At 45.9% G+C, this 15,234-nt stretch overlaps 1 protein-coding gene across 2 annotated transcripts in view; it reads right to left on the reverse strand.

The window, feature by feature from the left end:
- The window catches only part of RNF17 (ring finger protein 17), a 362,040-nt gene that overhangs the window by 265,252 nt on the left and 81,554 nt on the right, over positions 1-15,234 (reverse strand). For both annotated transcript variants that reach the window (XM_077298329.1, XM_077298328.1), the window contains exons 8-11: positions 13,460-13,776; positions 13,167-13,229; positions 4,078-4,146; positions 3,776-3,934 (exon numbers count right to left, since the gene is read on the reverse strand). In XM_077298329.1, the coding sequence (XP_077154444.1) occupies positions 3,776-3,934; positions 4,078-4,146; positions 13,167-13,229; positions 13,460-13,776 (608 nt within the window). The remainder of the gene's footprint in view (positions 1-3,775; positions 3,935-4,077; positions 4,147-13,166; positions 13,230-13,459; positions 13,777-15,234) is intronic.

Genomic DNA, 15,234 nt, shown 5'->3' on the forward strand with positions numbered 1-15,234 from the left:
GCTGGCGCTGGCGTCTGAGCTCCCCAATTAGTCCGGTGCTGACACTCCTGTGTCCTGCAGTGTGGACTACATGGTCCACACTGCAGGACACAGGAGTGTCAGCACCGGACTAATTGGGGAGCTCAGACGCCAGCGCCAGCACATACCTAGACACGGCTGTGTCAGGATTTCTACAAATCACCGCCAGACGCTTAGCAATCCCCAGAGGGCTCTTTCATTATGTCAGTAGCACACTGACAGGCCTTTCGTGGACATATCGTTTTCACCAGGCAGGGGCGCCGCAACCTTTAAAGTACCTTTGAAAGCATTGCCAATCCTGGACTCCATACCTGTACAGGCTTTGGGTACAAGACCTTGACAGCCATCCGCTGTATTGTCCTAAGGAGCAATCCTTTAGCCCTAACCACTTGGGTTCCATGGAAACTACATGGACATAACCTCTTATCAGCACCTGTTCAACCCTGAATGGAAACTTTATTCTGCATACTAGCGACGTTGTGACCAAGGCTATGTATTAGCCGAAACGTTAATTTACCAGTCGCTTGATTTCACAACCACTATAAATAAACTTTCACCTGCAAGCATAAATTTTTCTTGTACGTGTGCAGTGATCTTTTCAATTCAGTGACTTTGGAGCAATTTGTTCCCTTCACTAGCACCGTCATCTCCACTTCTGTTGAGTGCTAACCATCGTATAATTTTTGCAGTCAGTGCAGGAAGCGGACGCCGGGGGACGCGAATGTAAGTATGTACTGTTTGTTTTTTTTACATTTTCTGGTAACCAGGGTAAACATCGGGTTACTAAGCGCGGCCCTGCGCTTAGCAACCCGATGTTTACCCTGGTTACCCGGGGACCTCGGCATCGTTGGTCGCTGGAGAGCGGTCTGTGTGACAGCTCTCCAGCGACCAAACAGCGACTAAACAGCGACGCTGCAGCGATCGGCATCGTTGTCGCCATCGCTGCAGCGTCGCTTAATGTGAAGGTACCTTAACACCAAGCAGGCGTTAGCAGAGACTTGTCCTTGAAGGGGGAGAGTGCAGTACCTTTCCTCTGCTTGCTGTTGACCAATTATAAGCAAGAGGTGTTATGCAGGGAGGGGGGAAAAAAATGAAAAAAAAAAAAACACGTCTCCAGTGAACAGACGAGGCTCCTGTGAGACTTATAGCTGACACACAGCCCTTCTTCAACTGTGAACTCACAGATGGCATCTGCTGTGTGGCGAGGGGAGTAGAGCCGTGTCTTATTACTCACTTCTTGCAGCTTTCATTCCATGGCAGACAAAAAAGTGGGGTGTTAGGCAGAGTGGGAATAGAACAGAGCTGCCAGCGACGTGACAGGAGAGCTGCAAGAGGTGTTTGTAATGAAACACAGCTCAGCTCTACTATACACAATAGATGCAGCAAGTGAAATTGGTGAGAAGGGCTGTGTGTCATTACATGTCTCACAGGAGGTCTGCTATTGCTTGTGGGGGTATTCTTTCACTTCCCGAGCATAACACTTCTTGCTTATGATTGGTTAATGTCACGCAGGGGAAAAAGTAATCGCCCCGAGAGAAGAATCTCTGCTAACACCCCCGTGGTCTTGGCATAAATTAGAATCTAAAACTTTATTAGCCAATATCTCTGCATCAAAGAAAATTAAAAAAAAAAAAAAAAAACACCTTCATTTAGTTCAAGCTTTTTGGGGAACGTGGCCGCAGTCCAGACACTATGGGTAAACTGTTTCTAATATACTGCTTTTTATAATATGCATTGTGTTCGTTTTCTGCTATTCGACAAACACTGGACTATGGTCCCAATATATATGCTACCCTTATTGGGCAGTAAAGTGCATCTTTTCAGTTTAGGGGCACTAGTGTACGGATAGGTTTTTTTTTACCATATAAACGTATAGCATTAAAAGAACTCTCATTTATTCAATTTACAACTTATGTCCTGACCGATCTTCCGGCCTTTTTACCTAGGGACCTAATCACATATGTACCCACAATGTTTATGTGTTATTTGTCTACATTGATTATAACAGGGTAAAAATAGGGATTTTTGTGTACTCACCGTAAGATCCTTTTCTCCAAGCCATTCATTGGGGGACACAGCTCCCACCCTATTATTAGCTTGTGCTTGTTTTTATAATTTGACATGCTATACTCTCATATATATATATGTATGTATGTGTGTGTGTGTGTATATATATATATATATATATATATATATATATATATATATATATATATATATATATATATATAAATATAATATGACATGCTACATGCTCATATCTTGTTATTGAAATCCTACTTGTTTTGCACCGAACTGGTTAGCCGAGAGCCAGCAGGAGGGTGTATACTGCAGGGGAGGAGCGAATTTTCTTTGTATCACTTAGTTTCAGCCTCCTAATGGCAGCAGCAAGCACCACGGTCTGTGTCCCCCAATGAGGTGAAGGAGAAATAAAAATTTTGTAATTATTTTTTTTTAGCACATTTGACTCTGGTTCTACTTCTAAATTATTTAACTCAGCTCCATAGACTTGTTATCATGAGGCGGTTTGACCAACATTCTAAAAATGGTGAAAGGTCCTTTTTAACATCTACACATTAATAATGTAGTATTCACCAGTCAATGCTCAATTACTCCTCCCTTCCTGCACAATGATCTGTGCGATCTGTGCACGTGTCACAGAGCATTCAGTCAATTGAAAGAACTGTGGTACCATGTAGGGCCACAATGCAACTTTCAGAGCTACTGCATTGCCCCTTAACTAGCTGATCAGTGAATGTGACAGGAGTAGAGTTGAGTGAACAAAAGCAGTAAAGTTCCGCGTCCGTACAGAACAGAACTTTTCAGGCATGGACACAAGACGGACTTCATCACGAAGTCAGTGTTGGGCTTCTTTCACACTAGCGTCGGCACGGGGCCGTCGCTATGCGTCGGCCCGACGTGCGTTGTGAAAGTAATTCCTGACGTGGGCAGCGGAAGCACTCTTACGACGCTTCCGCTGCCCCATTGTAATGTCCGGGGAGGAGGGGGTGAAGTTTCGGCTGCGCATGCGCGGTCGAAAATGGCGGACACGGCGCGCAAAAAAAGTTACATGCAACGTTTTTTTTGTGCCAATGGTCCGCCAAAACAAGACTCAACCGTCGCACGACGGTTGTGACGTGTGGCCATACGTCGCAATGCGTCGTTAATGAAAGTCTATGGGTAATAAACGCATCCTGCAGACAACTTTGAAGGATGCGCTTTTTCTCATAAACGACGCATTGCGACGTATTACAAACGACGCTAGTGTGAAAGTAGCCTTACTGTTCAGGTTCGGCTGCCCGAAAACTGGGTGTTTGTCGCGCTGTCAGCATGGCAAATACCGCTTCTGATCGGCGGTGAAATCATCCCCGCCGGTCAGAGAGCTGCGGTTCCCACGCTGTCGGAAGACAGCATGAGCGCTCAGCTGTGATCGGAATTATAAAGTTTACCTCCGGTCACTGGTATCAGCTGATGGGACTACTGCTCCCATCATCCGAAACCTGCTGCCGCTAACAACATCGAGAGCAGGAGGCGCGGATGGGAGTATTCATCAGCCGCTCCTGCGCTGTAAATAAATAATTAAAAATAAAAAATGCTATTTTTTTTAACCAGCCAGGCAAAACTTACAGCTGGCGGCTGCATTCCCCAGCTGTCAGCTTCGGCAAGGCTGTTTATCAAGTATAGAGTAGTCCACATGCCGTATTTTTTAAATTAGCATTTGTCCCAGTTATATACAAGGTAAATATGTTCTAAGTACCTAGCTGCAAAACGTCTGTAGGGAAACATTGGCTGCACGACCGACTAAGAGTAGTCAGCATCCGCTCGAGCATGATGATCTGCCTTCTCTGGGTGAAATGGTGGATATAAAAGTTGCAGGGATTTGTTATCTGACTTAGGTATACAAGATCCTGTGAGGCTGCAAAAAGAAACAAAATAATATAAATAAAAATATTATATATATATATATATATAACAGTTTTTACATTAAAGTGGTGAAGGCAGATTCTAAATATGTGATTAATATTATAGACAGAAGCAAAAGAATGGAAATGGACCCACATGTCTTTTGACAAAATTGAGCAGAGGCACCCATCATCTTCTGACCTTGCTTGATCCTCTTGGTCCTTTCTGTAAATGGAATTTTAAAAATAAAATAAATAATTCTGTACAGAATTACATAGAGGTTTAAAACTTTCATACAAACAGTTTTTATTACACCTTAGACCCGTTCCCTCCTCAGTCAGTTTTCATTTTTGCACTATTGTTGTTTCCTCCCCTTCTACCAAAAGCCACTAATTATTTATTTCCCCTTCTACCAAAAGCCACAAATTATTTATTTCCCATCCACATAGTATGATTTGTTCCTTGCAGGAAGAGATGACATTTTCCCATTCAATATACTGAAAAACAGGAAAAAAAATTCCAAGTGCGGTGAAATTGTGAAAAAAATACTACTCGTATTTCAGGTGGGGGGTTGTTTTCACAGCCAGCAATTTGTGGCAAAAGTTACTCTGAATCATGATTCTCCAAATCAGTACAATTATGGCAATGATAAATCTGTATAGGATTTTTTTTCTCCAGTCAAGTAACGAAAAAAAAAATATATATATATCTCCACTGCTTTTTTTTTTAAAGTCCTGTGATATTTTTGTTTTTATGTCGAAGAGCTGGTTGAAGACTCTTCGTTTGTGTGTGCTGAGCAGAGGGTTTTATTCATAAAATTTTTGCTACATATTTGACGTTTCGACCTATTTTTGTTAAAAAAAAAGAGATTTTGTGTACTCACCGTAAAATCCTTTTCTCCGAGCCAATCATTGGGGGACACAGACCGTGGGTGTTATGCTGCTTGCCACTAGGAGGACACTAAGTGATACAAAGAAAGTTAGCTCCTCCCCTGCAGTATAATACACCCTCCTGCTGGCCCTCAGCTAACCAGTTCGGTGTAAAAAGCAGTAGGAGATCAGTAACAACATATTAGCGTACAGCATGTCATATTATATATGAGAGTATAACATATCGGATTATAGAAAAACAAGCGTAAGCCAATACCAGGGTGGGAGCGGTGTCCCCCAATGATTGGCTCGGAGAAAAGGATTTTACGGTGAGTACACAAAAATCCCTCTTTCTCCTACGCCTCATTGGGGGACACAGACCGTGGGACGTACCAAAGCAGTCCCTGGGTGGGGACAACGTCAGATCAGGCCCTGTGTAACTGCTACTTACAAGTGCGCCACCGCGGCCTGTAGAGTCCGTCTGCCCAGAGCCACATCTGTGGAAGTCTGGGAATTATAATGCTTCAAGAATGCATGCGGACTGGACGAATCCGCAAGCTTGCAGGCGTGTCTTGTCGACGCCTGGTGCCTAGAACCCACGATAGACAGGGAGATAGGCTGTCATCTAACACGGAAGGACTCCTGGATGGAGAAAAGAATACACCAGGCTAAATGGCCGATGAAGACGGCCAAATCCTTCCTGTAAACATCAGGAAGCCTTCCTCTTACCGTTAGGAAACCCAAGATACAGTGTCCAACCTTGGGAGGGACGCCGTCCTCAAGACGTACCAACTCAAAGCACTCGCTTCGTTCGGAATATGGGGAACTCATTCCATTTTGTGGACTGGTGCCAAAAGAGATGAGGGGAGAACTATGCCCTCATGACAGTAGTGATACAATACCACCTTGCCGTGAAGGAAATAAGGGAAAAAAGGTCTGAAAAGACCCGTTAGCACCGAAGACTCGTCAGGATGAGGATATCGCCGAGAAAAAAAGGGGGGCGACCTTCCCTAATAGAATAGATCCCAATGATCTAACGGTATGCAATAGGGAAGAACTACATGTGAAAACATCCTGCGAAGTGGTCCCTACTTGCAGTTTTGTTGCAGAAAGACAGAAAACTATCAGCTCCGCAAGCGAACTGACGTGGTCAGTGCGGATTTTCGAGGATCACTGGGGCCCTTTCTGCTTCTGAAAAACTCTCGGAAGTGGAAACTGGTACCACGGAATAACCAGAGCATGCAGTGCGATGGCTCTTGGATCTCGAGGCCGAACAACAAACTCGAGTACACAGGCGATCAGTCAGGACGCCATCCGAACTATAACTGTAGAGCTCCAGTGAAGGCGGGTCTGATGGAAAACTTCCAGGTGAAGTTCCCACTCACTTGAGGTGAAACCCTGACAGCGAAATATGTTCGCAGCCCAGAGTTCTACTCCTGGGACATGTACTGCCAAGATCACAGAGTGATAGATCTCGGCCCATGTGAGGTACCCTGGCCAAGGCGCTTGAACGTGGGTACTCGCTAGATGATTGACGTATGACACAGCCGTGGCGCTGTCCAATTGAAATCGGCTGGGTTGACCCGCTATAAGGTAGTGGACCTACTATAGGACTACCTTTGAGAACTCCAGAGCAATGATCGGAAAAAGAGGCCTGGCATTGGAAGTTACTAGTAACCATGGAACCGGGAGAAAAAAAACCCGGATGAAGAAAGAGCTCAGAGACTATCGTCTGAAAGGCTGCTTGACTTGCTGAAAAAAACTAACGGAGCGAAGGAAAACTGCTTCCATTGTCGTCTCCGTCGTTTTTTGTTTTTTTTTGTTTGTTTTTTTTAAAGAAACCTCCCAGCAAATCGAATGAAATGAGGGGATGAGTGAGCAAGAGCGTGAGCTCCCTGTTGAAAACCATGACCTTGTCTGGAGGGAAATTTACCACCCTTCTGGAAGAATACCGGATCATCCTCAAAAAGGATATCTGCTGGGCTGGAAATGAGAAGTTGTCTAAGTCTAGCTTCCAGTCCAGGTGAGAGGATATCACAAGTGATATAGACGACTCAGCGTAGTCCTGCAAGGGCGTGTAAACAGTCGGCCAAACAGGGCAGAACGACCACGCCTCTAGGTGCAAGATGACAGCCGCCATGACCCTTGCGAACGCTCTGGGTGCGGTAGCAAGGCCGAAGGACAAGGTCGTGACTTAAATGCTGTTCACGAATGGAAAGGCAAAGGAATTTTGAAGAGGTTAGGCATCCCGAATGTCGATGGATGCCAGAGACTGCACCTTTTTTGTTGAAGTAATAGCTGAGCAGAAAAACTCCATTCGAAGAAGAAGAATCTTGTGAAAAAGTTAGAAGTTTGAGGTCCGGGATCGGTCCTACTTCTCGTTCCCTTTTTAGGAACCAAGATCCCTTAGATCTAGACTGTCCTGGACAACCCTTTCACTGTTGGTCGGGGCTGTAGGAACGTACGATCCTTGGTTAGTCTCCCGCTGAAAAATTTGATTGACCAGCTGAACTGTCTTCAGGAAAGGGGTACTGGTGTGAATCAAGGTAGTTAAGGTCTCCAGGCAGGAGACCGTTGCTCTAGCAATCCATGCGGCGGCTAGGGAGGGTAGAGGCTGGACCCGTAGCCGCAAAACGGAGCAAACCAGATTTGCTATTTGACAGAGCGTGGCATTTGTAATTGAGGACATGTCGGACAGGGATACTGGTAGGTAAACCACAGGAGATTGCACCCGGTTAATCTGCGGAGTGGCAGAATGCGCCGCTGCTTCCAGCAGGTCATAGAGTTAAAAATTAGGAGCCTCGATCCACCATCCTCCTAACAGGGAAGTGGAGAGGGAACATTTCCTGCATCTTCTGTTAAATAGTGGTGATGCAGAGGGGGGTGCTCAGACGCCCGAAAGGGGTGCCTCTGTACATCGACAGAGTTCAGGTCTCCGGGTGGACAGGACAGGTTGTCTGGCGTTAGACCTGGATGCAGAAAAAGGATACCTGGAAGCGACCTTCATGTGCCCGTCTGTTGATGGTGTGGGGAGACCGGCGCCCTTTAAAGTGGTCGGAGCCTTGAGACTTCCATGAATAGGCCCAAGCTGGGGCGTAAATTTCTGCAGCCGGCGACCTGTCACTCGTTGCTCGAGAAAATTGTAGCCGGCTGGAGCGTTACCTCAGGGAGGTGGGCCACAGGGAAGCCTGAGACTGCCTGTGAATATCCCGCTGCAGAAGCCCATCGCTGGCAGGATCCACTTACCAACGGTGCGCGTCCCGGCATGGAGCCGCCGCGGATGTCGGGTATTGCAGCGAGGACGGTGCAGGGATAGAGAGATAAACCTCAATCCATCATCCCTTTGTTAGGGAGGTGGAGAGGAACCGTCCGCCACCCTTCTTGGGGGCTGCCCGGACCATGGAGAGGGGCTTCTGTACATCCACGAAGTTCAGCCCATCGGGACCGTGAAGGCACCTTCGCCCCAGAAGGGGCTTTCAACTGCGGCCTAGTCCGGCTGAAAAAGCCGGGAACTAAATTTATGGAGCCTGCCGGTGGAGCGCGTCGGCGGGCCGCGCGCCGAATGATTGCCGCTGGCGTACCGGCCAGTGGCACCCCCAGGACCGCATCTTCCACGCAGTCAGCGTGAGGAAGAATGGCCCCCGAGATCTGCAGGGCGCCTCTCGTCCCAGACGAGAAGCGCCGATATAGGGGGCGGGGTTACGGCCGTGGGAGGGATCTGCCCACTGCGGCCTACTCCAGCTGAGAAGCCGGGGACTAAATTTTCGGCCTGCCTGGCGATGCGCGGCGGCCGCAACGGAGCGACGCTAACCGCCGCAGTTTCCCGACCGCCGGCGCCTCTCTCCAGGGGCTCTGCCGCAAGTACCGCCGGCGCCTGCCCCATAGAGGCCATTGCGGCCTACTCCGGCTGAAAAACCGGGGACTAAATTTCCGGCCTGCCCGGCGGTGTGCGGCGGCGCGGCCGCAAGGCGATGTGGAGTGCAGGAGGGGAACTCCTGATATACTCACAGTCCTGTAATGCAGGTCCTTCTGTCCCTGCGCGCTCCATCCTCATCCTCTTCTGTAATCCCTTTGGGCTCTGCCGCAAGCATGCAACGCCATGTAATGTGGGCCTTGTCTGTCGGCCCCGGAGAGGAACATTAGAGCCAGGCTCTATGTGCTTGCCGTCTTGCAGGGGGAAGGGAGATCGGGACCAAATATGGAAACCCGTCGCCCCAGTAAAAATTGGCGTGCTCCAACGTCGCAGGAGAGGGACGGGGAGGTATACTCGCCGTGCTCGCCTGTTGCTGGTTCGGGGGAGAGCGGGTCCCGTAAAAAAGGATCCGTCGCCCCCTTCACTCCGTTGAATAAAAAATAAAAATTTACAGAAAAATAAAAATTTAAATTAAAATAAGAAAGTTGGGGTCTGAAAACAGACCCAAGTGCCTCCTACAGACACTAAGCAAGAACTGGTTAGCTGAGGGCCAGCAGGAGGGTGTATACTGCAGGGGAGGAGCTAACTTTCTTTGTATCACTTAGTGTCCTCCTAGTGGCAAGCAGCATAACACCCACGGTCTGTGTCCCCCAATGAGGCGTAGGAGAAAAAAAAAATAAATAAATATGTAATTCCTTTTATGGCCTCTCCACACCCCCAAGTCTCTGTGCGCCTTCGTGACCAGGCCACATTTTACAATTCTGACCACTGTCACTTTACGTGGCAATAACTCTGGAGAGCTTCAACAGATCCCACTGATAGTGGTAACATTTCTTCAATATGACTTGCGTTTATTTGTGAGGGGGGAAAAAATGGAATTTTGGTGAAAATTTAGAAATTTTCAAACTTTTATAATTTTTATGCCCTTAAATCAGAGTCAGTCACATAAAATGGCTAATAAATGCCATTTTGCATATGTCTGCTTTACATCAGCACAATTTTTTAAATAATTTTTTTGGCAAGGAAGTTAGAAGGGTTAAAAGTTGACCAGCCATTTCTTATTTTTTAAACAAAATTTACAAATCCATATATTTTTAGGGACCACATCACATTTGAAGTGACTGAGGGGCCTATAGTTAATAAATAACATTTCCCACATGTCTACCTTACATCAGCACAATCTTTGAAACAATTTTTTTTTGTTAGGAAGTTATAAGGGTTCAAATATGACCAGCGATTTCTCATTTTTCCAAAAAAAATTACAAAACCATTGTTTTTAAGAACCACATCACATTTGAAGTGACTTTGAGGGACTTGCATGACAGAAATTATCCAAAAGTGACACCATTCTAAAAACGGAAACCCTCAAGGTGCTCAAAACCACATTCAAATTTATTAACCCTTCAGGTGCTTCACACGAATTAATGGAACGTGGAAGGAAAAATATTAACATTTAGCTTTTTTTTCCAAAAAATTTGTGTCATGACGCATTTGGAGAGCCACTGATGTGCCTAAACAGTGGAACCCCCCACACAAACAAGTTACTTCATTTTGGAAATTGGACCCTTCAAGGAATGTATCTAGATGTGTGGGGAGCACCTTAATCTCCCAGGTGCTTTACAGAAGTTTATAATGTAGAGCCGTGTGGCGTGAGGCAGCGCCACTGGCCGGAGGTATGTGTAACTCACACGCACCCTCCGTTCCCAGATCTGAAACTAGCGAATCCCCACAGTACACAGTTCGTGTGCTGGGAAGATTCATAAGTCTGCAGTTACCTTTAAGGGCCGGGATATTCTTCACCCACTCCTAAAGGGGAGGGGGTTTTATAGAGCCGTTCCTAGACTGTGGTCGCAGCATAGCTGGCATCTGGTGACACTGACGACAAGAGTCACCAAAGGGAAACACCGGGACAATAGGTAATAAAGAAGAACCAATAGCAGGTACAGTGAGAAGCAACCAGAGCTCAACCAGGAAGCCCTCACCATACACCTACGCAAGGGAAATGAATAAACAGCATTATTCTGAAATGGAAGCAGGCCTTAAATAGCCAGTCCAAATCTGAAGATAACAATCAGGTGATTCATTCCTCCTAGTCATGTCCAGGGAGCCACTCCCTGCTGATCTGTAAAGCAGGGAAAACATTCCCACCATTGGCTAACACCAGGCAAGGCAGCGTCCTGCATTGACAGCCAACCAGGAGACAACTTCCACACATGAGGCACCATCACGTGTAGTCGCACCACCCAAGTGCACAGTAGCTCTGCCTCCCAGCGTGGACAGACCGGAGCAGTAGTCTAAAAAACAAAGGAGGGAGGCATGGTTCCATTTGTCAAGATACAGTATGTTAACTTGCAAAACACCCATACATGGGCTGATGAAAATATTTTTGCCACTCACAAAAAAACCCACTCCATTATCAGATAGTTGGTGTATGGTATGCGATCTCTCAGTTGTGCATCATATGTATCATTTCCTTGGATACCACTGTGAACACCGATGATCAGGAGTTAACGGTGGTTTGCATCCCGCCAGATGAAGCAAAGCGTCACACATCGGCAAAGAGCATGGTAGAATTTTCTTCAACAGGGTAACTTCAAAGGTGCTCTGGTGGCCGGACCGGACACCAACAGACCTTTTCTTTTGGGATATGAGCAAAGTTTATCAGAAAAAGCCTTCCACTGTGGAAAATTTAATGGAAAACATCCAAAGTGAAAATTTCTCCTATACACCCCCCTCTGGATATGCATGCTGAAATATTCAGGAACATCGTAAGCCACAACAAAATGTGTCTGGCAGAAAATGCATGTAACTCAATCAAAAATATATAACTCAAGATATGTAGCGGATTTTGGGGGGTTAAAACGGCTTAATTCTAACAGGAGTTACACCAAAATGTTTGGGGCATCTTTCAGAGGAATCTCCCTTGCATCAAAGCTTGAAAGATGTGGTAATTCTTCGCATTATGAAAGAGAAGGAGCCTGTCCGTAATCAAGCAAGTTCCATTAGCAGCTGGCTGGCAAATAGGGTCATCAGAAAGGTCAAGAGTCTTACTGATCTGGTCAGAAAGTTCAAGAAACGACAAAAAGAATGAAACCTTTGGCTAAGTTTCCGCTGCCGCAAGTGAAAGCTCTTGCCATCAGTGGCTTCATTCATTTTGTAAGATGCAAACCAATGAGACAGGAGGCAGAGAAAAAAAAAAAAGACCCAACAGCAAGAGCACCGCCTCTAAATGGAATTTTCGGCCCAACCCTCGAACCAAAAAATACAGCTAATCAACCCTGCAAGAGCAGTCAAGTGTCAGGAGAAAGGTTTTGCAGAAATAATTTCTAACAAATCCTGAGAGAGACAACAGACTGGGTGCCTTGATGGATGGGGTGCGCTCACTCAATAACTGCATTACTTACCTAAGACTGTCCCAAGGGTTGAGTTGCCAGAGTGAAAGTCTGACTTGGCAAAGGATTTCAAGCCAAGGTCCACAGAGGTGCAGATGAAAGTCATGTAAGGCCTCTCACAAGACTATATTAGCCAGAACTCGCATGCAAACGCAGAGGGAGGTGGCTGAATAATCGGAATGTTCCTCTAGAAAGAAGCGAGCTTATCCTGACGATGGCAAATGTGACGCTTTTGAGATCTATCTGAGGAGAGGAAGTCCACCACACGCTCGTGAACTAGTTTATTTATACAGGCCAATGAATACCAACGGAACAGAGTAATCATTAATGCAATAATTTGTCTCCATACTGCAGAATGTTAATCTGTTTACTAGACGTTGTGTGCTGCAGCCAATGATTATTTTCAAGCCCGTATAAATTACCCAAATCACTGAACATTTTTCTAGAAGATCCAGTGATCAGCAACATGCATGTACGTGGTGATGCCCGGGTACAAGTGTTTGTTAACCCATTAAAAGCATCTCCCCTCTACAATGAAAGACATGTACACCAGTTATCCTGTGCTCCTCAAGAATATAAACAAGAAGCATTTAAAGGGAACCTGTCAGGTTGTACATGAAGTCAAATCTGTGCACAGCCTGGTATACACTAGAAGTAGAGAAAAATTATATACAGGGTTGCTGGAAAAGATTCAATATAGCTTGTGTATTATTCACTGAAATATCTGATGCTTGCACGTGAGTCCATTCGGCGGTCCTACTCCGTTATGACAACTACCAAATAGTCATAGCGGGAAGAATTGTCATCACTAAATAGCACCCCCCCCCCCCACTTGACTCATGCATAGAAACCCCAGGGATTTCATTGCATAAAATACAAGTTATACTAAAACCTTTCCCACAAAAATGCATATCAATCTGATCAGAAGCTCCTGGGTTATCACGTCCTGCCTGCAGATCATGCACCGTTTTCAACATAACAAGTTTGCTTTAAGACTGTAGACAAATCTGAAGCTAATCAGCCAGCAGAAAAGGAAACATATCTACCAGGTATAAAACCTTTATTTCTTACCGTTCTTCAAAGGTTTTCCTTTGAAACAGCAAATCGCTTTATTATTCTGGGGCGCAGGCACACCTAGAACAATGTAAATATTACTCAGTGTGTTTAGCAGTCATAGTTTATGGGTTATAGAATTTTAGAGAACATATGGTAAAACTCTACTGGTTATTTCTTCTGACAAGACATTTTTCAGATCTTACCAATAGGTTAACTCTACAAGCCTCTCTACCGAGTATGACTTCACTGAAAGCACAACTCCCTCCGAAGTTTAGAAAACAAAAAAAGAAAAGAGACCCCACACTTACAAGGTTCGTCTTCCTCAATAATTTCCTCTATGATGATATCAGGGCTACTCAAAGATTGTGCCAAAGCATCCTTCTTCAGTAAAATTGGACTGGGTTCTTGAAAGGGACCTTTATGATGGTAATTTTGTGAAGGGAGCAGTTTGCTGGAGTTCTTATCTTCATCTAGTTTCACATATCCAAAATCAAACTCACTATGTTCAAAAACAAAACTTTTGCCGCAATCTTTGCGTTGGCTGCCAGTGTTTCTGTCTTCAGCCGTAACATCTAAAGGAGGATTTTCCTTGAACGCCACATTCGTATCGGGTGTGGTTTGGCATCTATTAGAGAATAAGCGTACTGTCAAAATAGCATACACAACAATACAGAGCTCCACGAAAGTCATAGGAAAAGCAGAATACATAATCACTCTGGCTGCTGCTAAAAACCCATCTAATTTAGTAAAAAAAAAAACCTCAGGTGTCCTCCAACCTTCAAAAAAATAAATGTATACAACAAAAAGGGAGGAAAAGCATAGAGGCACACACCAATTATCTACTATATAATTGTCTAAGGGTCACTTCCGTCTGTCCTTCTGTCTGTCACGGATATTCATTGGTCGCGGCCTCTGTCTGTCATGGAATCCAAGTCGCTGATTGGTCGTGGCAAAACAGCCACGACCAATCAGCGACGGCCACAGTCCGGCGGAAAATTGGCTGCTCCTTCCTCCCCGCAGTCAGGGCCCGCTCCGTACTCCCCTCCAGTCTGCCCTCACACAGGGTTAATGGCAGCGGTAACGGACCGCGTTATGCCGCGGATAACGCACTCCGTTACCGCTGCTATTAACCCTGTGTGACCAACTATTTACTATTCATGCTGCCTATGCGGCATGAATAGTAAAAGGATATAATGTTAAAAATAATGAAAACATATAAAATCGTTAAATACTCACCATCCGTCGGCCCCTGGATCGACAACAGGCCTTTCCCGCTCGCGACGATCCGGTAACCGCTCCATGCTGCGATCTCCCGAGATGACGACGTAGCGGTCTCTACGTCATCATCTCGCGAGACCGCAATGCACTCTTGGGACCGGAGCGCATGAGCAGTGTCGGTAACCGCTTCGCTTGGATCCGGAAGGTGAGTAACTATTTTTTATTTTATTTTTTTTATTTTTTTATTTTTTTTTTCTAACAGGGATATGATGCCCACATTGCTATATACTACATGGACTTGGCAATAAACTACATGGGCTGGGCAATATACTACATGGGCTGCGCTATATACAACGTGGGCTGCGCTATATACAACGTGGGCTGCACTATATACTAGGTGGGCTGGGCTATATACTAGGTGGGCTGGGCTATATACTAGGTGGGCTGGGCTATATACTACGTGGGCTGGGCTATATACTACGTGGGCTGGGCAATATACTACGTGGGCTGGGCAATATACTACGTGGGCTGGGCAATATACTACGTGGGCTGGGCAATATACTACGTGGGCTGGGCAATATACTACGTGGGCTGGGCAATATACTACGTGGCTGGGCAATATACTTCGTGACTATACAACGTGGGCTGCGCAATATACAACGTGGGCTGCGCAATATACAACGTGGGCTGCGCAATATACAACGTGGGCTGCGCAATATACAACGTGGGCTGCGCAATATACAACGTGGGCTGCGCAATATACAACGTGGGCTGCGCAATATACAACGTGGGCTGCGCAATATACAACGTGGGCTGCGCAATATACAACGTGGGCTGCGCAATGTACTACGTGGGCTGGGCAATG

This window comes from Ranitomeya variabilis, chromosome 3 (assembly GCF_051348905.1).
Source record: "Ranitomeya variabilis isolate aRanVar5 chromosome 3, aRanVar5.hap1, whole genome shotgun sequence".
NCBI lineage: Eukaryota > Metazoa > Chordata > Amphibia > Anura > Dendrobatidae > Ranitomeya > Ranitomeya variabilis.